We start from the raw sequence: 24038 nt of genomic DNA, 5'->3' as shown, positions 1-24038 counted from the left end.
GAGCAGGAGCAGGCAGTGGACAGTAACCAAGGGCTCAGGGAGCAGCAGGAGCACAGTAGGTGCTCAGAAAAGGTCGGCTGAATGACCGGGTGCTCCGTCCTCCTGAGTGCACAGCACAGGGAATATGATCCCATTTTAAAGAGTCGGGAAATGAGGCACAAAATGACCCCAACAAGGTCACCTACAGCATTCTCTTAATGATCCCCAGCTCCTCCGGTCCTCCATCGCTGTCCCCTGGGGCCCGCGTTCTGGCGGGCAGCAGGAGGACACAGTGAGGCAGACAGAGCCCACGGCTTTGAGCCGGCCCTGTGTGCTCCCCGCCCTCCCCCCTCCCCCATTTTGGAGGAGAGGCCGCCACTCACCACCAGTCTGCACGCCACCTGTGAAATGCACTTCTCGGGAGCTGGCTCCAGAGCCACACCCAGCTCCACGGCCTCTGGGATCATCCCCCTCCCCCTCCCCAGCCACTCTGCGCCCGGGGAACTTGGGGCTGTGGGGCCTCAAGCCGGCGAGGCCCCAGGAATGGGCTGTGGGCAGCCCCCCAGGGCGCAGTGGCCTTGGGGAGCATGTCAGGAGGAGAGGGACAGAAGATTCCAGAGCTGGGTGTGGCCTGGGTGAGCTTCTCCCCCAGCCTCCCCCACCCCTCGTCCTTGTCCCCCATCAGTGGCTTACCCTCATGGCAGGTGGCTCTGAGTACACTGCCCAGAGCCTCTACAGCCCTGCCCGGGAGACCCAGGACCCCAGGAATGGCAGGGACTGGGAGGGCCTGACAGAAAGCCCCGCCCCCACCCCACCCCATCCCCTGCCCCCTGGATGCTGCCTGGAGCACTGGCCACATGCGGGTATTACTTGCTCAGCCTTACTCCCCTTTCTCCTTTGCTGATGGCACCCCCAGACTGTGAGCTCCCCGAGCAGGCCAGGTCTGGCGGCACACAGCTCAGTGAGGTGTGGCCGGTAAGGGGTGAGAGGCGGCCAGGAGGCGGACCCTGCCTGAACCACGGGCAGGCCCAGGAGCGGTCAGCAGCGTAGGGGGCAAACATCAATGCAGAAGGGCAGCTGGGAAGGACAGGGGCGGCCACCAGCCGGGGAAGCCTGGTGCCCTCTGGGGCAGGCTGCAGGCGGGCCGCTGGTCACATGCACAGGAGACTCCCAGAACCAGCGGGCTTTCCTCGGGGCCCTGGCCCCCCCTGCTAAGCATTCATCTTCTCACCCCCAGGACCACGGTTCTCGACCCTGGCCTGCCCGGGTGGCTCTGGAAAAATGCGGAAGCCCAGGCCCTGCCTTCGCCCAGATAAATAACAGCCCTGCGGGCGCCTGGACCCCACCTTCACCTGGGCTGGGGCAGCTCTTTGCAGGAACGACAGATAGACTTGGTGGGGGTAGCCTCTGCCTGTTGGCACCAGCAAAGCCAGGCCCAGACGGGACGCTGTCCCAGGCCATGCAGAAGCTGCTCAGCCTTCAAAGACACAGGAGCTCGGCCCGCAGATGCCTGCGCAGACCCTCGGCTCAGCAAACACTTACTGAGCACCTGGTGTGTGCTTGCCCGGAGCTCCGGCCAATGCCAGGCGGCTGTTGCCCGGCCCCCCACAGGCACACAGCTCCCCAGCAAGGCCTATGGCAGATCGAAAATGTGTGTGGTGGGGGTGGGCCTGCAGGCAGCTGAGGAAGTCAGGGGAGGCTCCAGGCAACAGGACTCCCAGCTGAGCACTAAGGGGCAGGCAGGGGTGAGCTGGACCCAGGCGGAGTCCTGCTTGGGGCTCTCAGGGCCCTTTGCCCCCTCCCCCGCACCCCTCTGCCTCCCCTCCCCAGCTTAGTCCATGCCCAGTACATAGTAGGTGCTCGTTACACCCCAATGGAAGGAGCTGGCATTCAGTCCTGAGAGCAGGGCCCCCTCCTGTGCCCCTCGGCTGCAGTCTCCATAGCACCAGCTTACAGCGGGGACAGAGATGACAGCTGCACCGATGGGGTGGCAGGGGAGCCCCGGCTGCAGGGGAGCCATTACGCCGCAGGTCCCAGACATGATGGGGACACTGAGCCTAAGGGGAGGGCTGGCGGGGCCTCCGGGCTGCCCCAGGGAGCTGGACACGGGCCAAGGCCAGGGTGGGGTGGGAGGAACGGCAGAGGAAGGGTGGAGGGGGCCAGAGCCTGCAGCCCGAGCCCCTGCGGGGTCTGGGGGCTGCCCTAGCCAGGGTCTGGTTTCAACGCTTGAACGTGCTTCCTCGGTGCTGCCTGGGGTAGCTCTAGGCACAGCCGGGTGAAGGGGGTTGCGTGGGGGATGGAGGGTGAGGGCTGGAGATAGACGTGGGGGGAAGGGGAGTGGCGCTAGCCCTCCCTGCTCCCCCACTCTGTGTGTGCACGGGCGGCGGCAGCACGGCCAGCTCCTCTCCGGGCAGGTGACTGGGAGCAGGCCTCAGAACCGAGCCAGGTCAGAGGGAGCCTGCTCGGGTCTGGCAGGCCCACGGCTGTGCCAGTGACAGCCAGCCCAGGAAAGCCCCCTCCCCTCAGGTGACAGGTGAGAACAGTGGCCAGAGGGGCAGCCTGACTCAGGGGCGGGACGGAGCCCTGGGGCTGCTCCCAGGACCCGAGCCCTTGGCCAGCCGACTCCTGGAGCCGGGGTGGGAGCAGGAATGGACCCAGAGGGCAACAGCAGAGGCCAGGGGCCAGGCCACGAGGACTCAGCCTCACTGGACCGTGCATTTTGTCATATCCGCCAGGGGAGCCAACCGACGACACCAGCGCTCCCTGTATCGAGTAGGCACCAGCCCACCCCACTCCGCAGCCGTTCCTGACCAAGGTGAGAATGAAGGCTGGCAGGCGGCACCCAGCCGAGTTCAGGCCCTCCCTGGGCCACGTCCACGGTCACGTCCTCCGCGGTGGCCCGTTCAGGTGGAGTCAGGTGCCCTGCTCCGCAGCAGCAGGACAGGCCCCTCCGTGACCCACACCTTCCGGCGAGCCCAGGGCGGCCACGGGTCTGTGAGAAAGCCCGAGACCCCCCAAAACCACCCTCTGGGGACCTCTGCCTGGTGGAAGGCGGCCCTTGCAGAGGGACGGGTGTGGTGGGAGAGCGTGGAAGGGTGGGGGCACCCCGGGGGTCCATCCGAGGTCAGGGGGCTGCAGAAGGGCAGCGTGAGGCAGTGGCTGTGCACCCCCGTCCCAGCGCTGACTGGGGTGTGAGTCTGCCCACCCCCCCACCTTCCGTGTGACTTCAGCATCACTCACTCGGCCCTGACGCCTCACCGTTTCCCGTCTGTGAAACAGGAGTGAACACGGACTCGTCTCACTGGATGGTGCATGTGAAACACATCACCCGGGGTCCAGCTCCCTGATGTGCTGATGATGTGCTTAAAAATAACCACGTCCTTTACAAATGTTGCCTCCAGCCTGGAGACTCTCTCTCCCTTCCCCTCCCACCTTCTGCCCCAGCCCCCACCCCACGTTCAGGTTTATTGTCTGCCACAGATACTGACGCCCCAATCTCCATCACTCCCCCTCCCTTCTTGTGGACAAAGTCTGCAAGAATCTCTCTCCCCTCCAGCCCCAAGGTGACCCCATCCTCAGCTCAAGGGTAAATCCTAATTAGCCTGAGCCAATCACAGTACACCTTCAGTGACTGGTTTACAGTGCACACGTGACCCAGCGCTAGCCAATGAGGTGTGAGGGAGAGTTGGCTAGAGGCTGCATGAGGTTCCTGTAAAGAGGAATCCAGAGGAGACGGCTCCTCTTTTACTCCGGAGGCCTGGTGCATGGGATGCCTGGAGCTGTGGCAGCCATTTTGTCACCGTGAGGGAAGTCAGCCGAGGACAGACAGCCACACTGCAAGTGAGGTCAGCCAGGCAGAGTGCAGGGGAGGACCTGGCCTTCGAGGACAGCATACACTCGCCCAGCTCTGGGCTCCCCGTCAGAGGACAAAAGGCCTAACTGTGATGAAAAAAGTCATTGCCCGTGGTTACCAAGGCGTACACAAAGGTGGTCTCTTTTCCTTGCAGCCAAACATACTCCTCAGACCTAGCTTTTGAGGGGACAGTGTCAGCTCAACGCCCCCTTCTGGGGAGCCCCTGTGAACTGGGCAGAGCAGGGGGCGGAGGCACAGGGCTGGCTGCAGGAGGGGCCTACAGGGGGTGGGGGCCAGAGGAGGCCTCCCTCCGAAAGACTCCTTGCCTCAGGGCTCAGGCTGAGCAGGCCAGCTGGGACAGGGACACGGTGAGCAAAGGCTGGGAGGTGCACAGGCCAGAGATCCTACCAGGACCTGCCAGTGGTCCAGCCTGGCTGGAGCATGGTAGTTACAGGGCTGGTGGCCGGGGACCAGAGCAGGCCCACGCAGGGCCTCACATGCTAGACTGAGAAGCGGGGCTCTGCCCACAGCAGGCTCGTGGGGTGCAAGGTCACAGCTCCCCCTCCATGGAGGGGCACCGCAGCATGGCCACAGGGCTGGGGAGGGAAGGGAGGACTCCGAGGTTCTCCCCACGCCCCTCCCCACCGCCGGCCCTAGCCCGTGAGAGCAGGAGATAGCCTATCTGTGACGGCCCTCAGCACTGGGGTCCACTCTGCCTGCTCACTTCCCTTTTCTAATGCGTGAAGTTGGGGGGCGGGGCTGAGGCGGGTTGCTTGTTGTTGGTTGGTTGGAACCGGTGGCAGCCCCAGGCCTGACCTTTACGGCTTCAAACGCGGCATTTCAGGTGGTGTCGGCGGGAGGACGTGGCTGCGGCGGAGGGAAGTGATTAAGGCTGAAATGCCACATCAGGCTGCCGACGCGCGGCGGAGCCGGGGCCTCTGCCCACCGGCCCCTCGTGCCCACCCAGCCACGCAGCTGTCCTTTCTGAGACTGTGCCCAGAGCCTGGCTGACTCTGAACGGCCCGGGGGCGGGGGGGGCTGCTCCCCCTCCCCACAGAGACAGCGGGAGCCAGCCTCACGCTGCACAGGCCCCTGGCTCTGCGGGTTTGCGAGGAGGCCTCGAATTCGCCCGCATCCCGAGCCAGGGATGTTTCCACTTACGAGAACCAGAGGTCCGTCACAGTGCAAGGGCTGCCACACAGGGCATCACATCCCCAGCGGCCTGTAGTGGGCACGGGGGGCTGGGCCCTGACCGCCAGGTGTGTGCAGCCAGCAGAAATGGGCCTGAAGGCTCCTTTCTGCCACCACAGACCTCAGTTTCCCTGTCTGCACAGTGGTGCCATCTGGGGCCTTGGGTTTCCGGGGCTGGGATGTGTCCTTCCCCAGTCAGGGAACCATGCAAGGCCCACAGTGCCCAAGGAGACGGTCCCATCAGGCTCCCTTCCCCCACAGGAGCCCTCACTGGTCCTATACGCAACCAAGCCCTTCCCAGCTCTTTCTGCCCTTTGCAGAAGCCCCCTCCCAAAATGCTGAGGACCCTGGGATACCCCAGGGCTGCCAATGCACGGGCCCTGAGAATGCTGGGATGGCACACTCGCCGCCCCTGAGACACCAGGACCCGTCAGTGCAGGGTGCACTCCACAGCCCCAAGGCCCAGCACCCAGCATAGAGCCCCCGACAGCCTTGTTTATGAAGAACCACTGGAGAAATGTCACCCTCGAAAGGAAGCACCTCCACCGGACGTCCCCCAAATAAAGGAGCACGTGGGGACCGACAAGGCAAAGTCTGGCCCCCCGAATCACCGGCAGCTACTGCGCAAATGTCTGGCTGAGAACCCCGAACCCACAGCAGATGCTCGAAGGGATGCCAGTGCCCCTTCCTGCTGTGTGCAGACAACAGGCACCCAACTCCGAGAGGGGACACGTCCAGCCAAGGTCACCCGGCAAGGGCTTCCACCGCCCGAGCCCGACCCCCACCCCCAGCCCCCGGTTCTCCCCGAGGGAAGGGCAGCTCGCAAAGACGCTCGGCTCCCCAAAGAGCGCGCCGAGCTTCTCCAAGCCCCGAGTCCCCCGGTGCATCCACATTCTCTCCGCTGTGCAAGCTGTGAATCACAAGGACGCAGCCTCTGCGCGTTTCCTTTGCAGACTGTCAGCGAGCCAGTTGGGAGATGATCAGACTTTCCAGCTCAGCCTCTCGCTCGGGCTGTTCCTGACATAAAAGTTTGCAAGGCAGCGGTCCCGACAGCCAGGCGGCTGGATTTCTCACTGTCAGCGTTTGCCCGGCCAAGCCCTGGCGTTAGCCTCGCAGGCGGGTGCGGAAGGTGGGCCCCGGGAGCGCGGGCTGGGTGCACGGATAAGGTGTGCGCATGCCCACACGTACAGCTGTGCACACGTGCACAAGCGCGAACCATGCACCTGCATCCATAGGCACACCTGCACCTGGGTATACACCTGAGCATGCATGGGCACACACGTGCACGTGAACAACATGCAAGCACGCACACGCTGGTGCTCGCACACACACTTTCATGCACACACACGTGGGCACACAAGCATGTCTTCGAATACAAATAGACACTTGCACAAGTGTGCACGTACAAGAACACACCCAACACCTGCGAACAAGAAAACGTAAGAGCAGACACGCACAGACACTTCCACACTCGAGCTCACAGGTGCGCGCGGGCCCAGGTGAGGGCCAGGCGGAGCAGGTGGCTGGCTCTCGGGGTGCAGGCCTGGCTGGGCGGACAGCCCTCCTCCACCCAGTCGGGGCCCGATGCCCCCCCACATGTGTGCTCTTGGGTCAGGCCCACCGCTTGTGGACTGTCACAGCTAGACCCTGAGAGGCAGGACCGTCAAGGGGCTTCTGTTTTAGAGTAGAGGCCCCAAGACCCCGACGGGCTGAGGGAGTCCTCAAGGTCACACAGCAGCCCAGCCTCCCGCGGGAAGATTTAGCAGCGGGAAAGGAAGGCACCATCGAGGTGGGAGCAAGGGACCCTGGGAGCGAGGGACCCAGGGTGTCCACAGGGCAGGGGAGAGAGGCAGAGGGGGCGTCTCTCCCCCTCCCCCTTACCCCTTTGTTCTTCCTTTCAGAACTCACTTCCAAGGTGGGGGGGGATGGTTAACGATAGGGCAGGAGAGACGTCCCGGGCCCCTCCCTCTCTGCTACATAATTAGGCTGATCAGAGCCCAAAGTGGGTCAGTCTAGGCAGCAGCTTCCACACCCCCGAAGAACGGCCAGAGGCCAGCACAGAAGGGGCAGGCCCCTCACCCTGGAGGAGGAGGACTCGAGGCCCCTCTGGGCCGGGGGAGGCCTCACCCCGCAGCTAGGTCCCCGGGAGAGAGGAGGCTGAGGCCTGGGGAAGGAGGGGCCTTGTCCAAGGTCACCACCATGCTAGCTAGCCAGATGAGAGGGTTGGGCTGAGAATGCCTTTGACAGAGCTCCCCAGGACCAGGCCCACCCCTGGTGGGGACCCTCAGGTCCCCCATGTGAAGATTCCTCGACCCCCCCACACCTAATCCCAACTAGGCCAGGTCTCCTCTGGGAGGCCCTGTCCCCACAGGCTCAGTCACCGGCACCAGCAGCAGCCAGCGGCCGAGTGGTCCAGACCCTCCCCTGAAGGAGGGGGCCCAGGTGGGGTTGGAGAGGGCCCAGGTGAGGACCATGGACAGGACCAGGGCCCAGGACACGAAACCAATAGCCCCTCGGGGGAAGGGCAGGGCAGGGCAGGGCAGGGCGTGAGGCTCAGACTTCGTGGGCCTGCACAACAGCATCCTTGACCTTGACTTCGTTAGGAAGCTCCCAGGGATCCCTGGGGGGACCCTGCAAGTCCCCGGGGGGCGCCTCAATCCGCACCTGCACCGCCAAGGCCCCCCTCAGCCACAGGCAGCTCGGGAGGCTCTTCGAGCCATGCAGGACGCGAGAAGAAGGGAACGGGGGAAAAAAGCAAAACCACACCTCCTCCCCCGGCTGGGAATAGGAGTATTGATTCTGTAGCTTCTTGTTTAGAGAGTAGACACCAGAGAGGAAAAAACTCAGGCTGACGTGAAGAGATGCTCAGTTGGCCGGAGGGGCCCAACCAGCCGGCGGAAGCCCCCGCGCCGTTGCCTGCAGAGCACCCTGGGGCCCGGGGCGCCCGCCCAGGCCCGGAGCCTGCCAGGTGAAGACACAGGTCACCAGTTCTGGAAGCAGGTCTCAAGTCTGGAGGCCGGGGAGGGCAGCCGCGGGGAGGCGGCGGGGGGAGGGGTGCTGAGAGGGAAGGAGAAAGAGGCCACCCCTCCCCCCACAGACAATATGACCCCGCCCGACAGGGCCCTGTGTGACACAGGCCTGCCTGCTTCGACCCCCACCCACAACGCCAGCTGCCCCGGAGTCTAGAAGAAGGACTGAGCCCTCGGGAGTCCCCTTGGGCCGGACAAGAGTGCCTCGAGGGGCTCCAGGAGCCGGCCTCTGGTTCCCACGCACAGCCCCCGCCCCCACCCCGTGCGTGACCTTCCTCTCCAGAGTCTGCCTGGAGGGGCGAAGGCACCTTGGCAGCTCGAGTCAGAGTCCCTGCCGCTGCCCCTCCGTGCCAGGCCGGCCTGGCCCACGACTCAAGGCCTCGGGAAGGGAAACCCGGGCCGGGGGCTCCATGGTCATCTGTGTGCCCAGGAGGGGACGGAGGCGGGCGCAGGGGCCGTGAGGACCAGGGCAGCAGCAGGGCAGCCGCGGGCCGAGGAAGGCCCCTCACAGGACAGGGGCAGAGCGGGTAGGGTCACAGCTGGGAGGCCTGGGCGAGCCTCACACACCGTAGGCCTCTCCATTGCCTTCCAAAGACTAAGGCTGGAGTGTCCTCTGCCACCTTTCCGGGCGCCCTGCGCAGGTGTGCCCAGGCCCCGGCAGGGAAGCTCAGTGACTCAGTAGTCCGCACCCAGTAGTCCCTGCCCGGGTGCTTATGGGGCTTTGGGCAGGCCCCCCCCTCTTCCTGAGCCTCAGTTGCCCCGCTTGGGGTGAGCATGACCATGGGTCCCGAGGTCCGGTGGGCGGGTGGGAGAGAGGCCGGGCCTGGGCTCCGTGCGGGGAGGCCACCCTCAGCCTGGAGGCCTCCCCGCCGCAGTCAGACTGGGCTTCAGAGAGTGCAGGACGTGGCCGGCATGTCCTCCAGGAACTGACATCCCACGGGGCTGGGTACGGCCTGTGCTAGTGGCAGGACCCCATGGCACGCGGAGGGCTGGCGAGGGGGGGGGCTCACCGGGCTGCAGCATCAGGGCCCGACGCTAATGTCACAGTTGTTGCCACGGTGCTCACGCCTGGCACGCGCCCGGCCCCCAGATGCCACGCCCCTCCCGTTAATTCTCATCACCAGGGTCTGCAGCAGATTCTCTTCTCTCGGTTGGGGAAACTGAGGCAAGGTTGCCCCAGGGAAAGGGTCGGCTCTGAAGACCAAAGGGCGAGCCCACAGGGCCTACACTGGACACCCAGCATGCCCAGGGGCACCCGCCCACATCTGGGCTGCCAAGGGCTGGCAGCACCCCTCCCCCACCGTGCACGGGCAGAGGGGAGGGGGAGGCTCCGAGCACAGCCGTGCTCCTTCCACTTGTGACTCAGTCCCTCCTTGCTGGCACCCGTGTGACAGAATCCAGAGTGAGACTCACCCACAGACCAGGAGGGGACTCATCTTAAGGTGGGCCCCCTCCCTTCCCAAGGGTCAGCCTGACGCATCTGGCCAGCAGGAGGCGACCCGTAAAGGTGGGGCACGGTGGGGACGGCAGCCCAGGTCTGGAAGCCCCTGCCGGGAGGTGAGCACCTGGCAGCCCCGCACGCACGTCAGCGGTGGCAGCAGGCCCCCCAGCCTCACCCCCTCCTCCTCCCGCAGAAGCTGCGGCAGGTTGTTGGGGAGACAGGAACCCAGATGTGCGACGTCGCCTCCCTCTAATGGGGAGAGTCACAGGGAGGCGAAGACGCGGCTCAGAGGCCCAGACAGACACACGTCACCCACCATTAACCGTAGCTAGACTGACGCATGCCCGGTCGAGGCACTCTGGAAGAGGAGCACACATCCCAGCTGTCACGAATCTGCTCGGGCGTCCGGGCCCCTCAGGCTCCCCTGCCCCCCACCCGCTCGCCACGCACACCCAGAGGGAGGGAGGTGCCGGCCCGCACCGTCACTGGAGCGGCCCGCGGGCGGCTCAGCCGGGACCCCGAGGAGCAGGGGCCCGAGAGGCCCAGGGGTGCAGGGGGGCAGGAGATGGAGTCCAGCAGAGGTGACGGAGGAGGCGGGCAGGGCAGGGGGAGCACAGAGAGGTGAGGGGCGGTGGGGAGAAGACCAGAGCCCCGCGGGGGGCGCAGGGGTGGAGAAGGAGTTGGACAGGACGCGGGGGGGGGAGGGGGACACGCACAGGAGAGGCAGAGCAGCGAGAGCCGCCCCTCCGCCAGCAGTGGCCTTTCACGCCTCTCACGCCACCTGCCACCATGCTGGGCGAGCAGAGCTGGCAACAGGAGGGAGCAGGTGGACCGGGCGTGTGCGCTGTGACCCCACTTCATTCACCCCCCCACCGGCCACGCGAGTGCAGGTACCCACACACACACACGCACTCGCACACTCGTGGCCACCTCCTTCTTTGCAACACTGGTCCAGAGCCAGGCGCGGGGACGGAGCCCCCTCACAACCAAAGCCCTGCCCTGCCTCTGGCTCTGGCTCCTCTGCCCTGGCTATCGGCCGCGGCCCGGGTCCGCTTCGCCTGGGGGCACGGAGCCGCGCTGTCAGGGCGATGACAGAAACCACGGCCGCCGGACCCCAAGCCCACACTTGCTCAAAGCCCAGCGGCTGGAAAAGCTGGGCCCCGCGAGCCGCCAGACGCTAATGAGGACGTGACTCTCCCGTCTGGGGCCCTCGCCCCCGAGGGCTTCTCGCCCCAGGGCCCTGAGGCTGCGGGTCCCCTCCCCACCTCAGCGGCCACCTGTGTCCAGTCTCCTCCTAGCCCTGGTCCACTCGCTGACCCTGGAGAGTTCGGGGAGGCCGCCTCCCCGCCCCCAGCAGCCTCAGCCTTCAGGTCAGTCCAACAAAAGCCCCAACTCCAACCGGCCAGCGCGAGTGGCGGTGGGCGAACCGGGAGACCCCCCCTCAACCCCCTCTCCTCCCTCCCTCCCTCCAAGCACCAATGGGCACCGCATCTGCAGGACCAGGGCGGCTGAAGGGCGCTGGCTGTCACAGTAAACCCTGTGTGTCGTCACACCATTAGTCACCGCCCCCTGGACCCTCAGAGCTGCGCGGCTCCCGCCCCACCCCCACCCCACCCTCACTCTCTAATTACGATTTCCAAGACGTGTCCCGAACCCTCAAATTAGCTCCAACTCCATCTCCGGGAGAAGGCGTCCAGCTGGAAGTCACACCCACTGCCACCCCACCCGCCTCGCCAGCTTCTCGCTGGGGACAGAGGGACAGGTGTCCACTCTGGTGTCAGGGTCTCGCACCGTCCTCAGAAGGGAGACCCACGCAGGCGTGGCAGCCACCTGACCCCCTGCGGGCTGGAGGGAGAGGGAGCGAGGGCGGGGAGAGGTGACAAGAGACGCGTGAACCCTCCCTGGAGGGTCTACGAAACCGCCAGGGAAACATAACCTCGGCTCGGCTCTGAGGAGAAAAGAACAACAAAAAAACAGTTCTTTTGCTCTTTTTAAACACCGTGGCTTCAGTCCCTTTTCATCACAGCAAAGGACATACGAAAAGGCACCCACAAGCCCTAAACTTCCGTGTGATTTTCTTTTCTCTACGTGCACTGCCCCCCGACACACACACACACACACACACACACACACAAATCCAGACGGCTGACAGAGGACACGTCCGTGCGACACCTGTAATTTGCCAGCTGATCACCCGCCTGAGCATGGCCAGGCTGTGCAAGGAGAGAGATGACAAGACGGGGGGAGACGCGGGGCAGCGCCTTCCCTGAGTTTGCCCCTCATCCAGCGGGTTCTGAGGCGGAACCGGGAGCCCCGACCCTTGGGTGGGACTGGCCTAAGGACGCGCAGCCGGCCTCTCCCCTTCCCCGAGGCCGGACCCTGCCCCTGGGCCACCCACAGCCCAGCTGCTCATTCCTCAAATCCTCAGCCTGGCCCCCCCAACCCCGGGGAAGGAGGCCAGGGGCAGGTGGCCCCCCGGGGAGCCGAGAGACAGATAACCGGCAGCAGGGTGGTCGCCGTGACCCCACCGCCAACAAGGGCAAGGGCTGTCTGAGCACTGGCACGGGCCGGGGCACGGCGCCCACGGGAACAGCTGCTGTCCTGGAGGCCACATGCACTGAATGCCCACTCCCAGCCCCAGACACCTCTGGCCAAGCTCACCCTGAGGCAGCCTGAGTTTGTCGGCTCTTGGGGAGGGAGAGAGAGGAGCTCAGAGGGACCACGAAAACCGGCAGAAGCTGGCAGGCCCGCCAGACGCTGTTTCGCTGCTGGCGGCGGCGGCAGCAGCAGCAGCAGCGGGGGCAGCGGGGGCAGCAGGGGGCCATCCTACCATTCACCTTCTGCCCCCATCCCAGCTCCTTCACCTCTCAGTTGGGCTGACCAGGGCTCCCTTCCCCCGGTGCAGCGGGCGGCCAAGAGCAGGGGACACTGAGCCCCTCGGTGGCACTGGCCACAACCAGGTGCTCATGTCCTCTGCCTCTGGCCCTCCTCCTCAAAGGAAAAGGCCAACGGAGACAGGTGGGGGGGGTGCCCCCTGCCCACCGCTGGCTCGAAAGCGCCAGGTTGCCACCCGGGAGAAAGAGCAGGGCAGAGGTGCGCCTCCAGCCCCACTGGGCAGGGGTCGCGGGCCGCCCCCTCGCCGGAGCCCAGGTTCCCCTTTCACCAGGACAGCCAGGGAATCGGCTGGCAAGCTCGCCCCCCTCCCCACCTCTTCCCGAGTCTTGGAGATCTTGCTCTGCTCCGTCCGGCCGGATTGGGGTGGGGGTGGAGGGGGACAGGGCACCGCGGGGAAGTTTAGCGACGCAGCCAGAAGCGCCGGGACCGCCGCTGCCTGCCCTCTGGGCTTGGGGCCGCCACCCCCGGGCGCAGCGGGCAGCGGGACCCAGCGCTCCCGCCCCGCTGCGGGGCGCAGGGAGGGACGGGCACAGGCCGGTGGGGGGGAGCGCAGGGCTCGGCCGGGGTCCGGCCGCCGGCAGAGGCCACTTACGTGTGCTGCTGGGGGAAGCTGTAGGCTGAGGCGCCGGGGGCGGCGAGCAGCGGCAGCAGCAGCAGCGGCTGCAAGAGCAGCAACAGCGGCCGCGGGGGCCCGGACGCGCCAGGGCCGGGCCGGGGGCCGCGGCGGGGCCAGGGTAGCGCGGTCCGCGCCGGGCCGGGCCGGGAGGAGCCGCAGGTCCGAGCCGGCACCGCCATGTTTCCATTCAAGATGCGGCGCCGCGGGGAGAGGGAGGCGGCGGCGGGCTGGGGGCGCGGGCGGCAGTCCGGCCTCTCTTCCTCCGCCTTCTCGCGCGGGGCCTCGGGGCTGCACCGGCCGCAGCGCCTCTGCGGGCTGCCGACCGCGCTCCGCGATCTCTCCGACGCGCTGGCTCTTAGCGCTCTGAGCGCTCGGCCCGGGACCGGCGCTCAAATAGCGGCCGCTGCCAACCCGCCGGCGCCGCCCTCCCGGCTCCCACCCCGCCCTCCCCGGCCGGCCCGCCCCCGCGCGCCCCCGCCGCGGCCGCGGCCACGCGCCCGCCGGTGCCTGAGCGTCCCTCGTCCTCGCGCAGCCCGGAGCCTGCCCTGCTGGCCCGCGCGGCCGAGCGAAGCCCAGGCGCGCGCGTCCCGCGCCCCAGCCGCGGCCCGAGCACCCGCTGCGTGCCCCTGCCTGCACGCCTCAGACCCCGCGCTCCTCGCCGCCGCCCCCGCGGGAAGAGTTCCGGGCCCCGCGACCGGGCAGGCCCATTCGAGACCCTTCTGGGGAGCTCGACCTTCAACACCCTTAAGGCCTGGAGTCACAGGTTTAATGGTGACATGGCTGGCTTCGGCAGAGAGACCGGAGAAGAGGGCAGCGGTGTTGAACCCAGCCCCAGTGGCTGCAGCTGTCTTCAAGAGGCCTCTGGGGGAAACTGGGTCCCCAGCCCCTGAGAGTCCCCTCGCTCCCTGAGTGAGAACCCAGTCTCGTTGCGCAGCTGTGAGGGGCTGGGAATGGCGGGATGCAACCCTCTGCAGACACTCATTTCAATTCCCCCGGCTGTGTGCAGGCACCGTGTGCAGGCGGGCCGAGCCCCAACCCCCAAGGCACGCTCAGCCTCCTTTTAGACTCCTGCAGTGCTGGCCGGGAAGCTCACCCCTGCACAAAACAATCATTTCGGCCCTGGAGGCCCCTGGCTCTTCCGCGCTGCAGGGAGAAGGCTGGAGGGCTGGTGTCAATTCTTTCTCGCTCTTCAGCTTGTGAGCCTCTCAGAGCCTCAGTTTCCTCCCTTGTGACCGCTTGTGCGGGTGCCCACCCCCACTTCCAGGAGGGAGCGAGAATGGGAGTGAACTGCGTGGTAAACCAAAGCGCTCAAGGTCGGGGGAAAGAGAGCATCCCTGAGATTCCCCGAAGGTGCCCGGGGCCCTGCTCTGCCCCTGGTGCAGACAGGGTGGGAGGATGCTGCTGCCAGCTTGGCGTGGGGCACGTCCCTCTTAGCAGTGGCCACCCACAGGCTCTGTGCTTAGCCCGAGGACTAAGGGGCAGTGAGCACCCGGGCAAGAGTCCCCACCTCACCATATCCGAGTGCGTCGCCTGTCAGCCACTCACAAGCAGCCTGAAGAGGACTTGCAGTTGGGAAGAACGGTGGCCCCGTGGACCGAGGAGGCCAGAGGTCAAGGGCTGGAACCAGGCCTCAGGACAACCTTTCCTTGCCCCCTTCCCTGACTGGGCTGTCCCCACAGGCCAGGGCTCAACCAGGGAACAGCTTTGGCTCTTCCTCCTCACCTGACCCGAGTGAGTCTTCAGGGCCCAGACAGAGGTTTGTCAACAAGCCCCGAACGATGGGGCCTCCCTAAAACATTATCAGAGGCAGGCAGTGTCCTGGGCCCCAAAACCCCGACAGGCCTGGGGCCCTGGGACCGGGAGGCGCCTGCTGGGTTCTGGGAGGCCAGGCCAGAACGGCTCTCCGAGGGACAAGCAGGGCCTCGCTGGGCCAGGTGCCTGGTTGTGCCTGATGCTCGGGCCCCCACCTCCGGGCAGGGCAGTCCCCCCAGGCTAGACAGAATTGGAGGGGGGCTGCACAGAAGACCCAACAAGCCTGGGCTAACCAGCCCCCTCCCAGCTCCTCCAGCTGCAGCCTCTCCCTAGCATCTCTGCCTCCCCAGTGGCCAGGGCAGGGCTGCCCTGTGGCATCCTCCCCCATCTGTGTGCGGGACAAGTGCCCACACTCATGGCCCCAGGGAGCCAGTGCAAAGGGTGTCAGCCCTCCTGGTGCTGTTTGGGGCTAGGTACGCACACCTGTCCAAGGCAAACTCTGCAGTGGCAGGGCGGGGAATGTCAAGGCAGCTCCCCTGTTCTTTGACGCCAGGCCGGCAGCACTGCCCCCAAAGAGTGCCCAGGCCACCAGGCCCCTGTATCCAGGCTGGGTGAGGCAAGCAGGCACTGGTAGCTGGGCATCCGGCTCCAGCCTCCACAGATGTGCACCTAATTGAGCCGCTGGCACCGAGGGAAAGGCGGGAGATTTTGGCTGACAGGCCGTTAAAGGAAGACAAATAAGGAGGGGAGGCAATTAGGAGTGAACGGGTAGTAAGAGTTTACACGCCGCAACCTCCGAGGCTCCCGGCGGCTCCGGTCTCCTGGCGGCTGGCTGCAGCCACAGGTTGAGACTGTGGCAGGGGTAGGGGGTAAGTCACGGGACTGGGCAGTTCCAGGGCAGGCACATTGATGCATTAGGCCACCAAAGCCTGTTACCCACCTGGCCAGAGGCGCGGGTACTGGAAGGGGCGGGACAGCAGGGGCAGGTAAAGCTGCAGCCCACAGAGAGGGGCCTGCCACGGCAGGGGGCCTGGCCAGTGCTAGTTCTGCATGTGGGCTGAGGGGGGTCAGCTCGGCAGACCGGAGAAACCGAGAGGTCTTTGTGGAAAACCTACTATGAGTCAAGCAAGTCCTGGGCTCGGTTATACCGAGTGCAGAAGGAGCACGGGTCCAGGACCCCAGGGGCAGCAAGATCCCCACTCTGGCCTGCCCACCTGCAGCCTCCCCCCCTCAGCTGCTGCACAAGCCACTCCGTTTTCTTAGGGTTCCTCCCACCTGGGAGACCCTCCCTCATCTGTACCACCTGAACCCAGGATATTTGCGGACCCACAAATACCACTTTTCCAGGAGGCTTTCCCAGACCCCCTTCAAGCACCCAGGCTTCAGCATTCCCGTCCCCACTCTCCTGCCTCCGCCCCTCACCTACCCCCATGCGGCAGCCTCTGCCTCAGGGTCCGGAAAAAGCTTGCATTCTGGACTGTTGTCAAGCTGGGACCCGGGTCTCCTTATCCCTGTCGTCCCTTCAGGGCCCCCCACAGAGCCCGGCCACTGGGAGGACACCAGAAGCATTGACCTCGGGACTTTCGAGTGGCATCTCCAGGAGCCTGGGGCTGTGCCTAGGGGGAGTGGCCTGGTGTGCGCATGAGCAGCAAAGGCTTTGGTGTCCGACATCACAGGTTGTCTGGGCAAGCCGCTTTGCCTCTCTGAGCCTCGGTTTTCTCCGTCCGTATAATGGGACACATGGCACTCACCGGGCGGGAGTGGTCTGAAGACCCAAAGCACGTAACACCTGCAAGGAGTGGCAGGACTCGGCGCTCAGCAAGGGCTCAGCGGAGGGAAGACCCAGACGTGCTCAGGGAGGTCAGGCCGTGCGTGCAGGCAGGCAGGGGAGGCTCCCTGGGAAAGGAGTAGGGATTCCAGGTTGGCTTTGCAAGGGGAACAAGGTGGGGTGGCACATCGGGGAGGGAAGAAAGGGGGTCTCCCCGGGGTTGCGCAGACCTGAGCCGGGCTGCCCTCCCGAGTCCCGCTGACCCGGCTCTGCCTCCACTTGGGTCAGTAGAGCTGGCCCTGACTTTGAAGAGTGTCATTCTAGAACGGGAGTCTGTCCCCACCTCATCTGGCCCCCTCTGACCTGCCTATTCTCTGCCCCCCCTTGGGCTGGACTCAGCGGTCCCTGAAGGGCCCCCAGCAGGACTCACTCCGTGAATGGGCTGACGGCCAGTGCTTGCACCTGTCAGCGGCTACCTCGGCTTGCCACTAGCTCCTGGGGGACACCCGGGGATGCAAGTCCCCCGGCTGCGCATGGCACTGAGGCAGCGTGGCCGCCAGGTGCAGTCGGGCAGGGACCCCACCTCCGAATGAACGAGAATCCCTCAGGGACCCTGCTCACGAGGATCGCCCCGCAGTCGGTTGAGGGCCATTTATTGGAACAAAGGGTGGGGCTGGATCAGCTCAGCCCTCTCAGGCAGTGTCAGCGCCGCCAACCACACACTCGAGTTAGGGCCGCGTCCCACACTGTGGACTGTCAGAGCCTGCGGGACCCCCCTTGTTAGATGGAACTGAGGGGAGCTGAGGCCCAGGGAGGGGGGCAGACTTGCCTGAGGCTCCCCGGTAGTGGGGTCAGTGCAGATCGGGACGTTGGAGCGTTGAGTCTGGAGAGCTGGGTTGTTTCCCCAGTTTCCCCAGCCTGTCTCCCCGTGACCTTGAAGGAGGCTAGTCAGAGCCCCCAGACCCGGCGTGTCAAACTCATTCTCACCAGGGGCCACGTCAGCCTCGAGGTGGCCTTCAGAGGGCCAGATATAATTTAAGACTATATACATGTCACTACTCCTTACCAGTTAAGCGAGAGCTCAGCGCTGCGGCTGGGTAGAAACAAGGTGCCGGGCCGGATAAAACAAGGTGGAGGGCCGGATTCGGCCCTTGGGGCTTGTGTTTGCCACCTGGGCCCCAGACCCTGGGCCCTGGTGTCTCCTGGTGTCCCCGTCCTGGCCTCCAATATCAGAGAAGCCGAGAACCCAGTCTGAGGCTCCTGGCGGAAACCAGACCTCCTGGGACTGCAGGGGACGCCCCCTCGTTAGACCGTCACCATCAGCGAGGCCACTGGACTCGGACTGTTTGACCGATATCGGGCGCTGGCTGGATGGGCAGGCTCTGGCAGGCATAAGAGGCTGGAGGCTCGGCCCCTAGGGACTCTCCACCTGGGGGGAACAGGGCACACAGGGGCCACAGTGAGCAACTCAAACCGTGCAGAATGGTGTCACGTCGGTGACGCAGGGCACATGGTTGCCCGACCTGCGAGGCTCGGTGGTCAGGGGCGGCTGCTGAAGGAGGGGCCTTGAAACAGACACGGAAAGGCGGGGGGGCTCGGGTGGGTGAGTGGCTGCAGCTGGGGAGAGAGCGGCCCGGCAGAGGGCACCGAGCCAAGGCCTGAGGCAGGGCTGGGCCCCGATTGTGCAGGGGACAGCGAGGAAACCGAGGAAACTGCCTGCCCCAGCCCCGGCTTCTTCCTCTTGACCTCTTCCCTGGGGCCAGGGAGGGAACGTGGCCCCTGGGCGTGCTTCTGGAAGAGGCAGGGAGACCCTGTGGGGCCCCTTACAAGCAACACAGGACATGGCCCGGCTCGGGGTGACGATGAATCAGGGTGTCAAGACAACCTATTTGCCCCCGCACCCAGGGTCCTGGAACCCTGGGTGGCCTCATCCTTGGAGAAAGGGCTGGGGGCCGTGTGAGTACGGGGAAGCCCAGCGGCGCTTCCTCTGCTGGGCCGCCCTCACAAAGCCCGAGTCCCCCCAGCTGGCGCAGAATGGACACGGGCACCAGGGCCCAGCCAGGGGGACAGAGGGCCTGCTCCCTCTGGGGACCCCGTCTCAGTGCTCCCCTCTCCACCAGGAGCCGTTCCAGATGGTCTGGACTTTTCCTCGGAGGTCCAGTCCCACGTGCTGCCTCACAGGAGGAAACCGAGCCCGGGGAGGGGCGGGCTGGTCTCAGGGCTGTGACGTGGACGGAGACTCGGGCGCCAGGCTCGGGTGTGGGTTCTGTCCTCTGGGCCCCTCCCAGCCACTGGGGGCCCCCGCTCGGGAGGACCCTGACCTGGACATCTGCTGGGGGGGGGGTCCCTGGGCACCACCCCCGCCCCCCCCCCCCCCCCCGCAGTGGCCTGTGCGGCTCACAGTCCCAAGTGCTGCGTTCGCCCCTGCCCCCGAGGCCTCCGTCCCGCTGGGGCCAGGGAAAACGAGGACGAGTGAAAGAGAAATTCTGTCTTCGGAAGAGCATTAGAGGTCTGCGCAGCTTCCAAATAAATAAAAGTCTCCCCGGAGCCCCAGCCGGAACTGACAGCGGCTCTAACTCTCCGGGAGACGTGTTTTCTGCCGCAGGTGGAGGGGAAGGGCGTCGGCGATGGGCCACGCCGGGCGGGCGCCCGTGGGGGCGGCCTCCCTCTCGGCCTCAGCAGACGGGCCAGGCGGGTCGCCTGGCCTGGGGCCGCCCCCCGCCCCGGGGCCCCCCGAGAGCGCAGAGCGGAGGAGCGGGCGCTGGCCTCCCCCACCAGGGCTGGGAAGGGCTCCGGCCCGTTTCTGCCCCTGCCAGGGCTGGGCCCAGTGGTCGGTCATTCTGGAAACGACCTGTCCCTAACTTGCTCATTTTGCAAATGAGAAAACTGAGGCAGCGAGAGATTCGGCACCTTGAACGAGAGCAGCAGCCCCGGACATGTCTCCTCCGCCCGCCGTGGGGGCAGAGGGGGAGGGCGCTCCCCCCCACCGACAGCAGAAGGCTCCGCGTGGCCTCGCGGGCGCTGATGGACACCAAACGGCGGGAGGGATCCAGGCGAGACCCAGAAAGCACCTCCTCAAGCCAGGGGCTGGGGCGCTCCCTGAGGAGAGTCTTTGAATCTTCTGCTTCTTCTGCTGAAAGCATCTTTGGCTTCTGCCCATCAACCCTTTAGTGGCTCGGCCTCCGCTGGGCGGTGGAGGGGAGGGCAGGCCCTGGCTCACCGTCACTTAATTTAACTGATGGCCGCTGTTCCTGCGAGGGGCAGTTAGCACTTCGTTTGTTGAGCCCTGAAGACGGATGGGGCCAGGTGTTCTTCGATGACTGGAAGAGGCGGTTCCGAGGGAGGCAGCAGCGGGGCCAGGAGGAGCAGAGTGTTGGGAGAGGCCGGAGGGCCCCAAGGGAGGCGGCCCTGCCCGTTTCCTGAGGCCCCTGCTTTCTGGGCAGGTACCGGCGCCCTGGACCCTCCCCCGAGCTCCGTGGACGCCAGGCAGGGAGCAGGAGGGAGGCTCCCTGCCAAGAAGCCGTCCAGCCCTCCCATTAGCACCGGGCACGGGTCCCCACCCGCAGCCCTTGCTCCCTGCCTGTTCCCCGCACACCAAGCAGCGAGGTGCGGCAGGGAGCAGGGAGCAAGGAGGCGGGGACTCCTCCCGCCCAGCTGGAGAGGCCTGAGGACACAGATCCCAGAGGGGCCCCTCTCAGCCGGGATCTGAGGTCGACGGAGCCAGGCCATTAGCTGGGAACGTAACTCAAGTGCACTTACGAGGCAGCCACTGCCCAGGCCCTCGGAGGAGGAGGAGGCGGCATTCCAGCCCAGTCCCCTGGGAGGCCTTCAATGGCACTGACCCAAGGGGGGACGGGTGCACCGTTCGGATCTGCTGAGGAAGCCGCACTGGCCTGAGGCTGCTCTGCTGGCTGGGGACGCAGTGGAGGCTGGGGACACGCAAGGCCTCTGGGCCCTGGCTGGGCAGGCGGGGCAGGGAGCTCCAGCCGGAGGGGCAGGAAAGAGTCAGGGATAGGAGCTGGGGGGCAGGCGGGGCCGAGACTGGCCTGGGCCCATTGTACCCCAGGTGGGCTAGCCGATGGGGGGGCATCGCATCCCAGAAGGCGTGGGGTGGGGAAGGGGAGGTTGTCCAGGGCACACATGCCACAGCTGCCCCTGGCTTGCAAGGACTGGGGATCCCTCCCTACCTGGGCCCCGAGTCTGGCCAGGCAGGAGACTGCCCGGTGGTTCTGGAGGTGATCAGGCCACAGAACCCCTTTCCAAGGACAGCAGAGCCTCTGCGAACTCCTCACTCTGTCCCGGAAATGGGCAGATCACGCTTCCGAGATGCTCTGGGCCGGGCCCACGGTCCCCTAGGGATCGGTGGCACCTGGAGCCAGACCCCAGGACTCCTGGGTCCCTGCTTGGGGCCGCCCGTAGCACTCTCACGGTCAGATCTGGCCCATGTCCCCACCTTGGGTGTCTGTTTTCCACTAGCTGACCACAGGCTGGCATTGGGGCCAGCAGAGCCAGGCAGGTGCCAGGAAAAATGCAGACAGCGGAGGGCTCCTCGGTGGCCCGGAGACAGACCCCGGAGGTGTGGGAACCTCCGTGTCAGAGCCAAGCCCTTCTCTGCTGAGTAAGGCTGTCAGATGGCTCTGCTGGGCTCCAGGCAGCAGAACGGGGCGCTTGGGAAGCTGCCCCCATGGGGGTCAGGGGTCGTCCAGAGGAGGGTGAGGAGGCCTCTGCCCGCTCGTGTTCCCAGCAGCTGGAAGGGCTCCCTCCCACCTACCGCCACAGCCTCCCTGAGCCCAGCCTGGCAGCTCCGCACCATCTTGCTGAGGTCTTAATTTCTAAATGAGCGAGGAGGAGCTTTGGAGAGGCAGAGGCGGATGGAGAGACACGCTGAGAGAGACAGAGAGACCTCGGGGAGGGTCAGGATGTGGACTCAGCAGTTTGCAACGAGCCACTCAGGTCTGGCCTGGAGATCTCAGCCAGCTGCTGTGGGTGGCGGGGAGCTGGCCATGGGCAGGAAGGCAAGGCCGGCGATGAGTCAGGCCTGGGCAGGGGTGGGGGATGGTGCTTGAACCCGGGGCAGCAGGCGTGCCAGGCAGGCTCAGGCCCGTGGGAGGGGAGGTCACGATCGAGCGTTGATGAATGACGAACTGGCCGTGTGCTAATGTGTCACCCCCATCGTGCTGGGGTCTGGAGTCAGGTCTGCGAGTGACCCCCCGCCAGGCCCTCAGGTCAGATTCCCGGCGGTGAGCCGGGCCCTCCCGGGTGCCTGTGCTGCTCCTGGCAGCTGCGTGTCCCCGACTGGATGGAGGGCTCCGCACAAGCCCCAGCCACACACACACACACACACACACACACACACACAGGGTAGTGATTCTGCTGGGCACTGGTGGGCCTGCTCCTGAACCCCTCCCCTAGCTGCTCTGGTGGACGGGCCTGCAGTCTCCGTGCTCTGGGCTCTGCTGACCCCTCGCCCTCCAGATCTGCCCCTGGCGGAGCCTGGGGACGACACTTCGGCCTCCCTGAGGGGTCTGGCTGCAGCTTCTGGGTAGCCGGGCTCAGCCCCCCACTAGAGTGGGCCTGCTCCAACGCCCGCCCCCTCTGCACCCCGGGGACTGAGAACTTTATGTTCTCTGTACGGAGGACGAGGCTTGCCCGGTCACTGTGGCTTCCTGTGATTTCCGAGCGAGAGACGTTAACGTTGCCCCCTGAAAGTGAGCAGGAATTGTAACTCCATCAATACTCCCCCTCCCCTCTGGCCCCGCCTTCCCGCTACCTACCAGGCACCGTGGGAAGACACCTAATTCTCGCGGTAGAGTTCCAAGTGGGTAGCATTGGCCCCATTGAGCAGATGAGGAAACTGAGGCCCAGTAGTTCCCATGAGTGGGAACTCGGTCTGGCTGGGAAGCAGTGGAAATGGAATCTGGCTCCTCCTTGGTTGAGGCATGAGGAACATGTTGTAATCTTTAAAAAAAATTATTTTACATTAAACCTGTCTTATCTCAATATGCAAAACTATGCACATGACATGCACACGAGCCTTTCCTGCCTGCTGCCCGGGTGGCAGCCCGGCAGCCTTGGGGTCTGACCAGCAGCCAACAGTCAGGCGCCCTCTCTCTTGCTTGGACCGAACCTCTCACTCCCCCTGCCCCGCCCCAGCACCGCCAGGCAGGGCTTTAGGAAGCTGCTGGAGCTTTGTCCCCAGATGGCCAGTGAGCGGGCCTTGGGTCCCCTGGATAAGGTGAGGGCCCTCTACCCCACCCCTCCCCATTCCCGGGCCCAGCAGAGTTGAGCGTGGGCACTCTGGGGTCCCGAGGATGGGACCCCCTCCTGCCGTGGGGATGTGGGAGGGCTCTCGGCAGGCTGAGGAGGGGCGGTTCCAGGCACAGGCAGTACCGGAGGACAGGTCAGAGGCGTGCAGGTGGGCTCTGCCCCAGGCAAGCCGGCGGGCGTGACGGTCTGCTCCGAGACGGGAGGCTTCGCCGTGATGAGAGAGCGCGGTGTCGCAGCAGGCGGGCCAGGAGGCCGCCACAAGGGGGCGGGGCCAGAGGCCGCTGTCGCTGCAAATCATTGGAGAACTGTCCCACGAGCACAGGGTGGAGAACTGTCCCACGAGCACAGGGTGGAAAGGACAGTCATCCCAGTGCCTCGGCCTGATTCATGGCTGGGGAGGCAGCAGACACCCACTGGGCCCAGGCAACTCGGTGCATTTTACCTAATGTCACCGCACCTCAGTCACCTGGAAGGTAAAATGGGTTCAAGAAGCCCCACCATCCTTCTCAGAGCCTCTGGGAAGCCAGTGGGTCTGGACCCACTGCTGCGTCATCAGCAGGCGTGAAAGGGCGTGGCCTGGTGCCCCTACATGCACCAACCAGCAGAGGCCAGGAGCCAGGCCCCCGCCACCCCACAGGGCTGGGAACGGAGCCCCTGCCGGGGCAGGACTGGGGTTGGAGCGCATTTCAGCGACCAGCCAGCGAGGCCGGGGCACCGTGCAGAGGCCTCCCTGCAGCTGCTGGGGTTCACAGTGAGGAGGGGGTGGCCATGGAGGATGGGACAGTGACTGGAGGTGGGGGGGCCCAGGCCAGTCTGGAAGCTTGTCTTCTGCGCAGGGGTCCAGGGACTGAACAGATTTGTCCATTAAGTGGACCGGATGGGGTCCGCCGTGCAGCAAGGAGTGGGTCCGTGGGAGTCCTACATGCCCCTTCCAGAATACAGGGTTTCCGACCGGCTTTTTAAGCAACAGGGAATTCGTACATTCGATGCAGATCCCACACATGTGACAGATTGAAATGGGGTGCTCTGATGGAGGATGGTGGGCCTGGGGGTGTCCAGAGGCCCCCCAGAACAGACTTAGCATGCACACGCTATGCCAGAGGTCGGCCTAGGGAAGGATGGGGGCTGGGCACAGGCCCCAGCTCCAGACGGGGTCTGGACTCGGTCAACCCTCCTTGGATGACCTTGGGAATGGCCTTGTGCCGCCACGGCCTCGTGCTGCCAGCTGTGGCGTCGGTGCCTTTTAG

General features: G+C 65.6%; 1 protein-coding gene across 2 annotated transcripts in view; it reads right to left on the bottom strand.

Moving 5' to 3' along the window:
* Positions 1-13404, bottom strand: part of CACNA2D2 (calcium voltage-gated channel auxiliary subunit alpha2delta 2) — a 122516-nt gene extending 109112 nt beyond the window's left edge. Inside the window, exon 1 of one of the 2 annotated variants that reach the window (XM_028517890.2) lies at positions 12981-13404. In XM_028517890.2, coding sequence (XP_028373691.1) covers positions 12981-13183 — 203 coding nt within the window. In that variant the 5' untranslated portion in view covers positions 13184-13404. The remainder of the gene's footprint in view (positions 1-12980) is intronic. The other variant, XM_028517891.2, reaches the window with a different exon arrangement.
* Positions 13405-24038: the final 10634 nt, after the last annotated feature.

This window comes from Phyllostomus discolor, chromosome 7 (assembly GCF_004126475.2).
Source record: "Phyllostomus discolor isolate MPI-MPIP mPhyDis1 chromosome 7, mPhyDis1.pri.v3, whole genome shotgun sequence".
Lineage (NCBI taxonomy): Eukaryota > Metazoa > Chordata > Mammalia > Chiroptera > Phyllostomidae > Phyllostomus > Phyllostomus discolor.
This window is presented reverse-complemented; position numbering and strand designations above follow the sequence as displayed.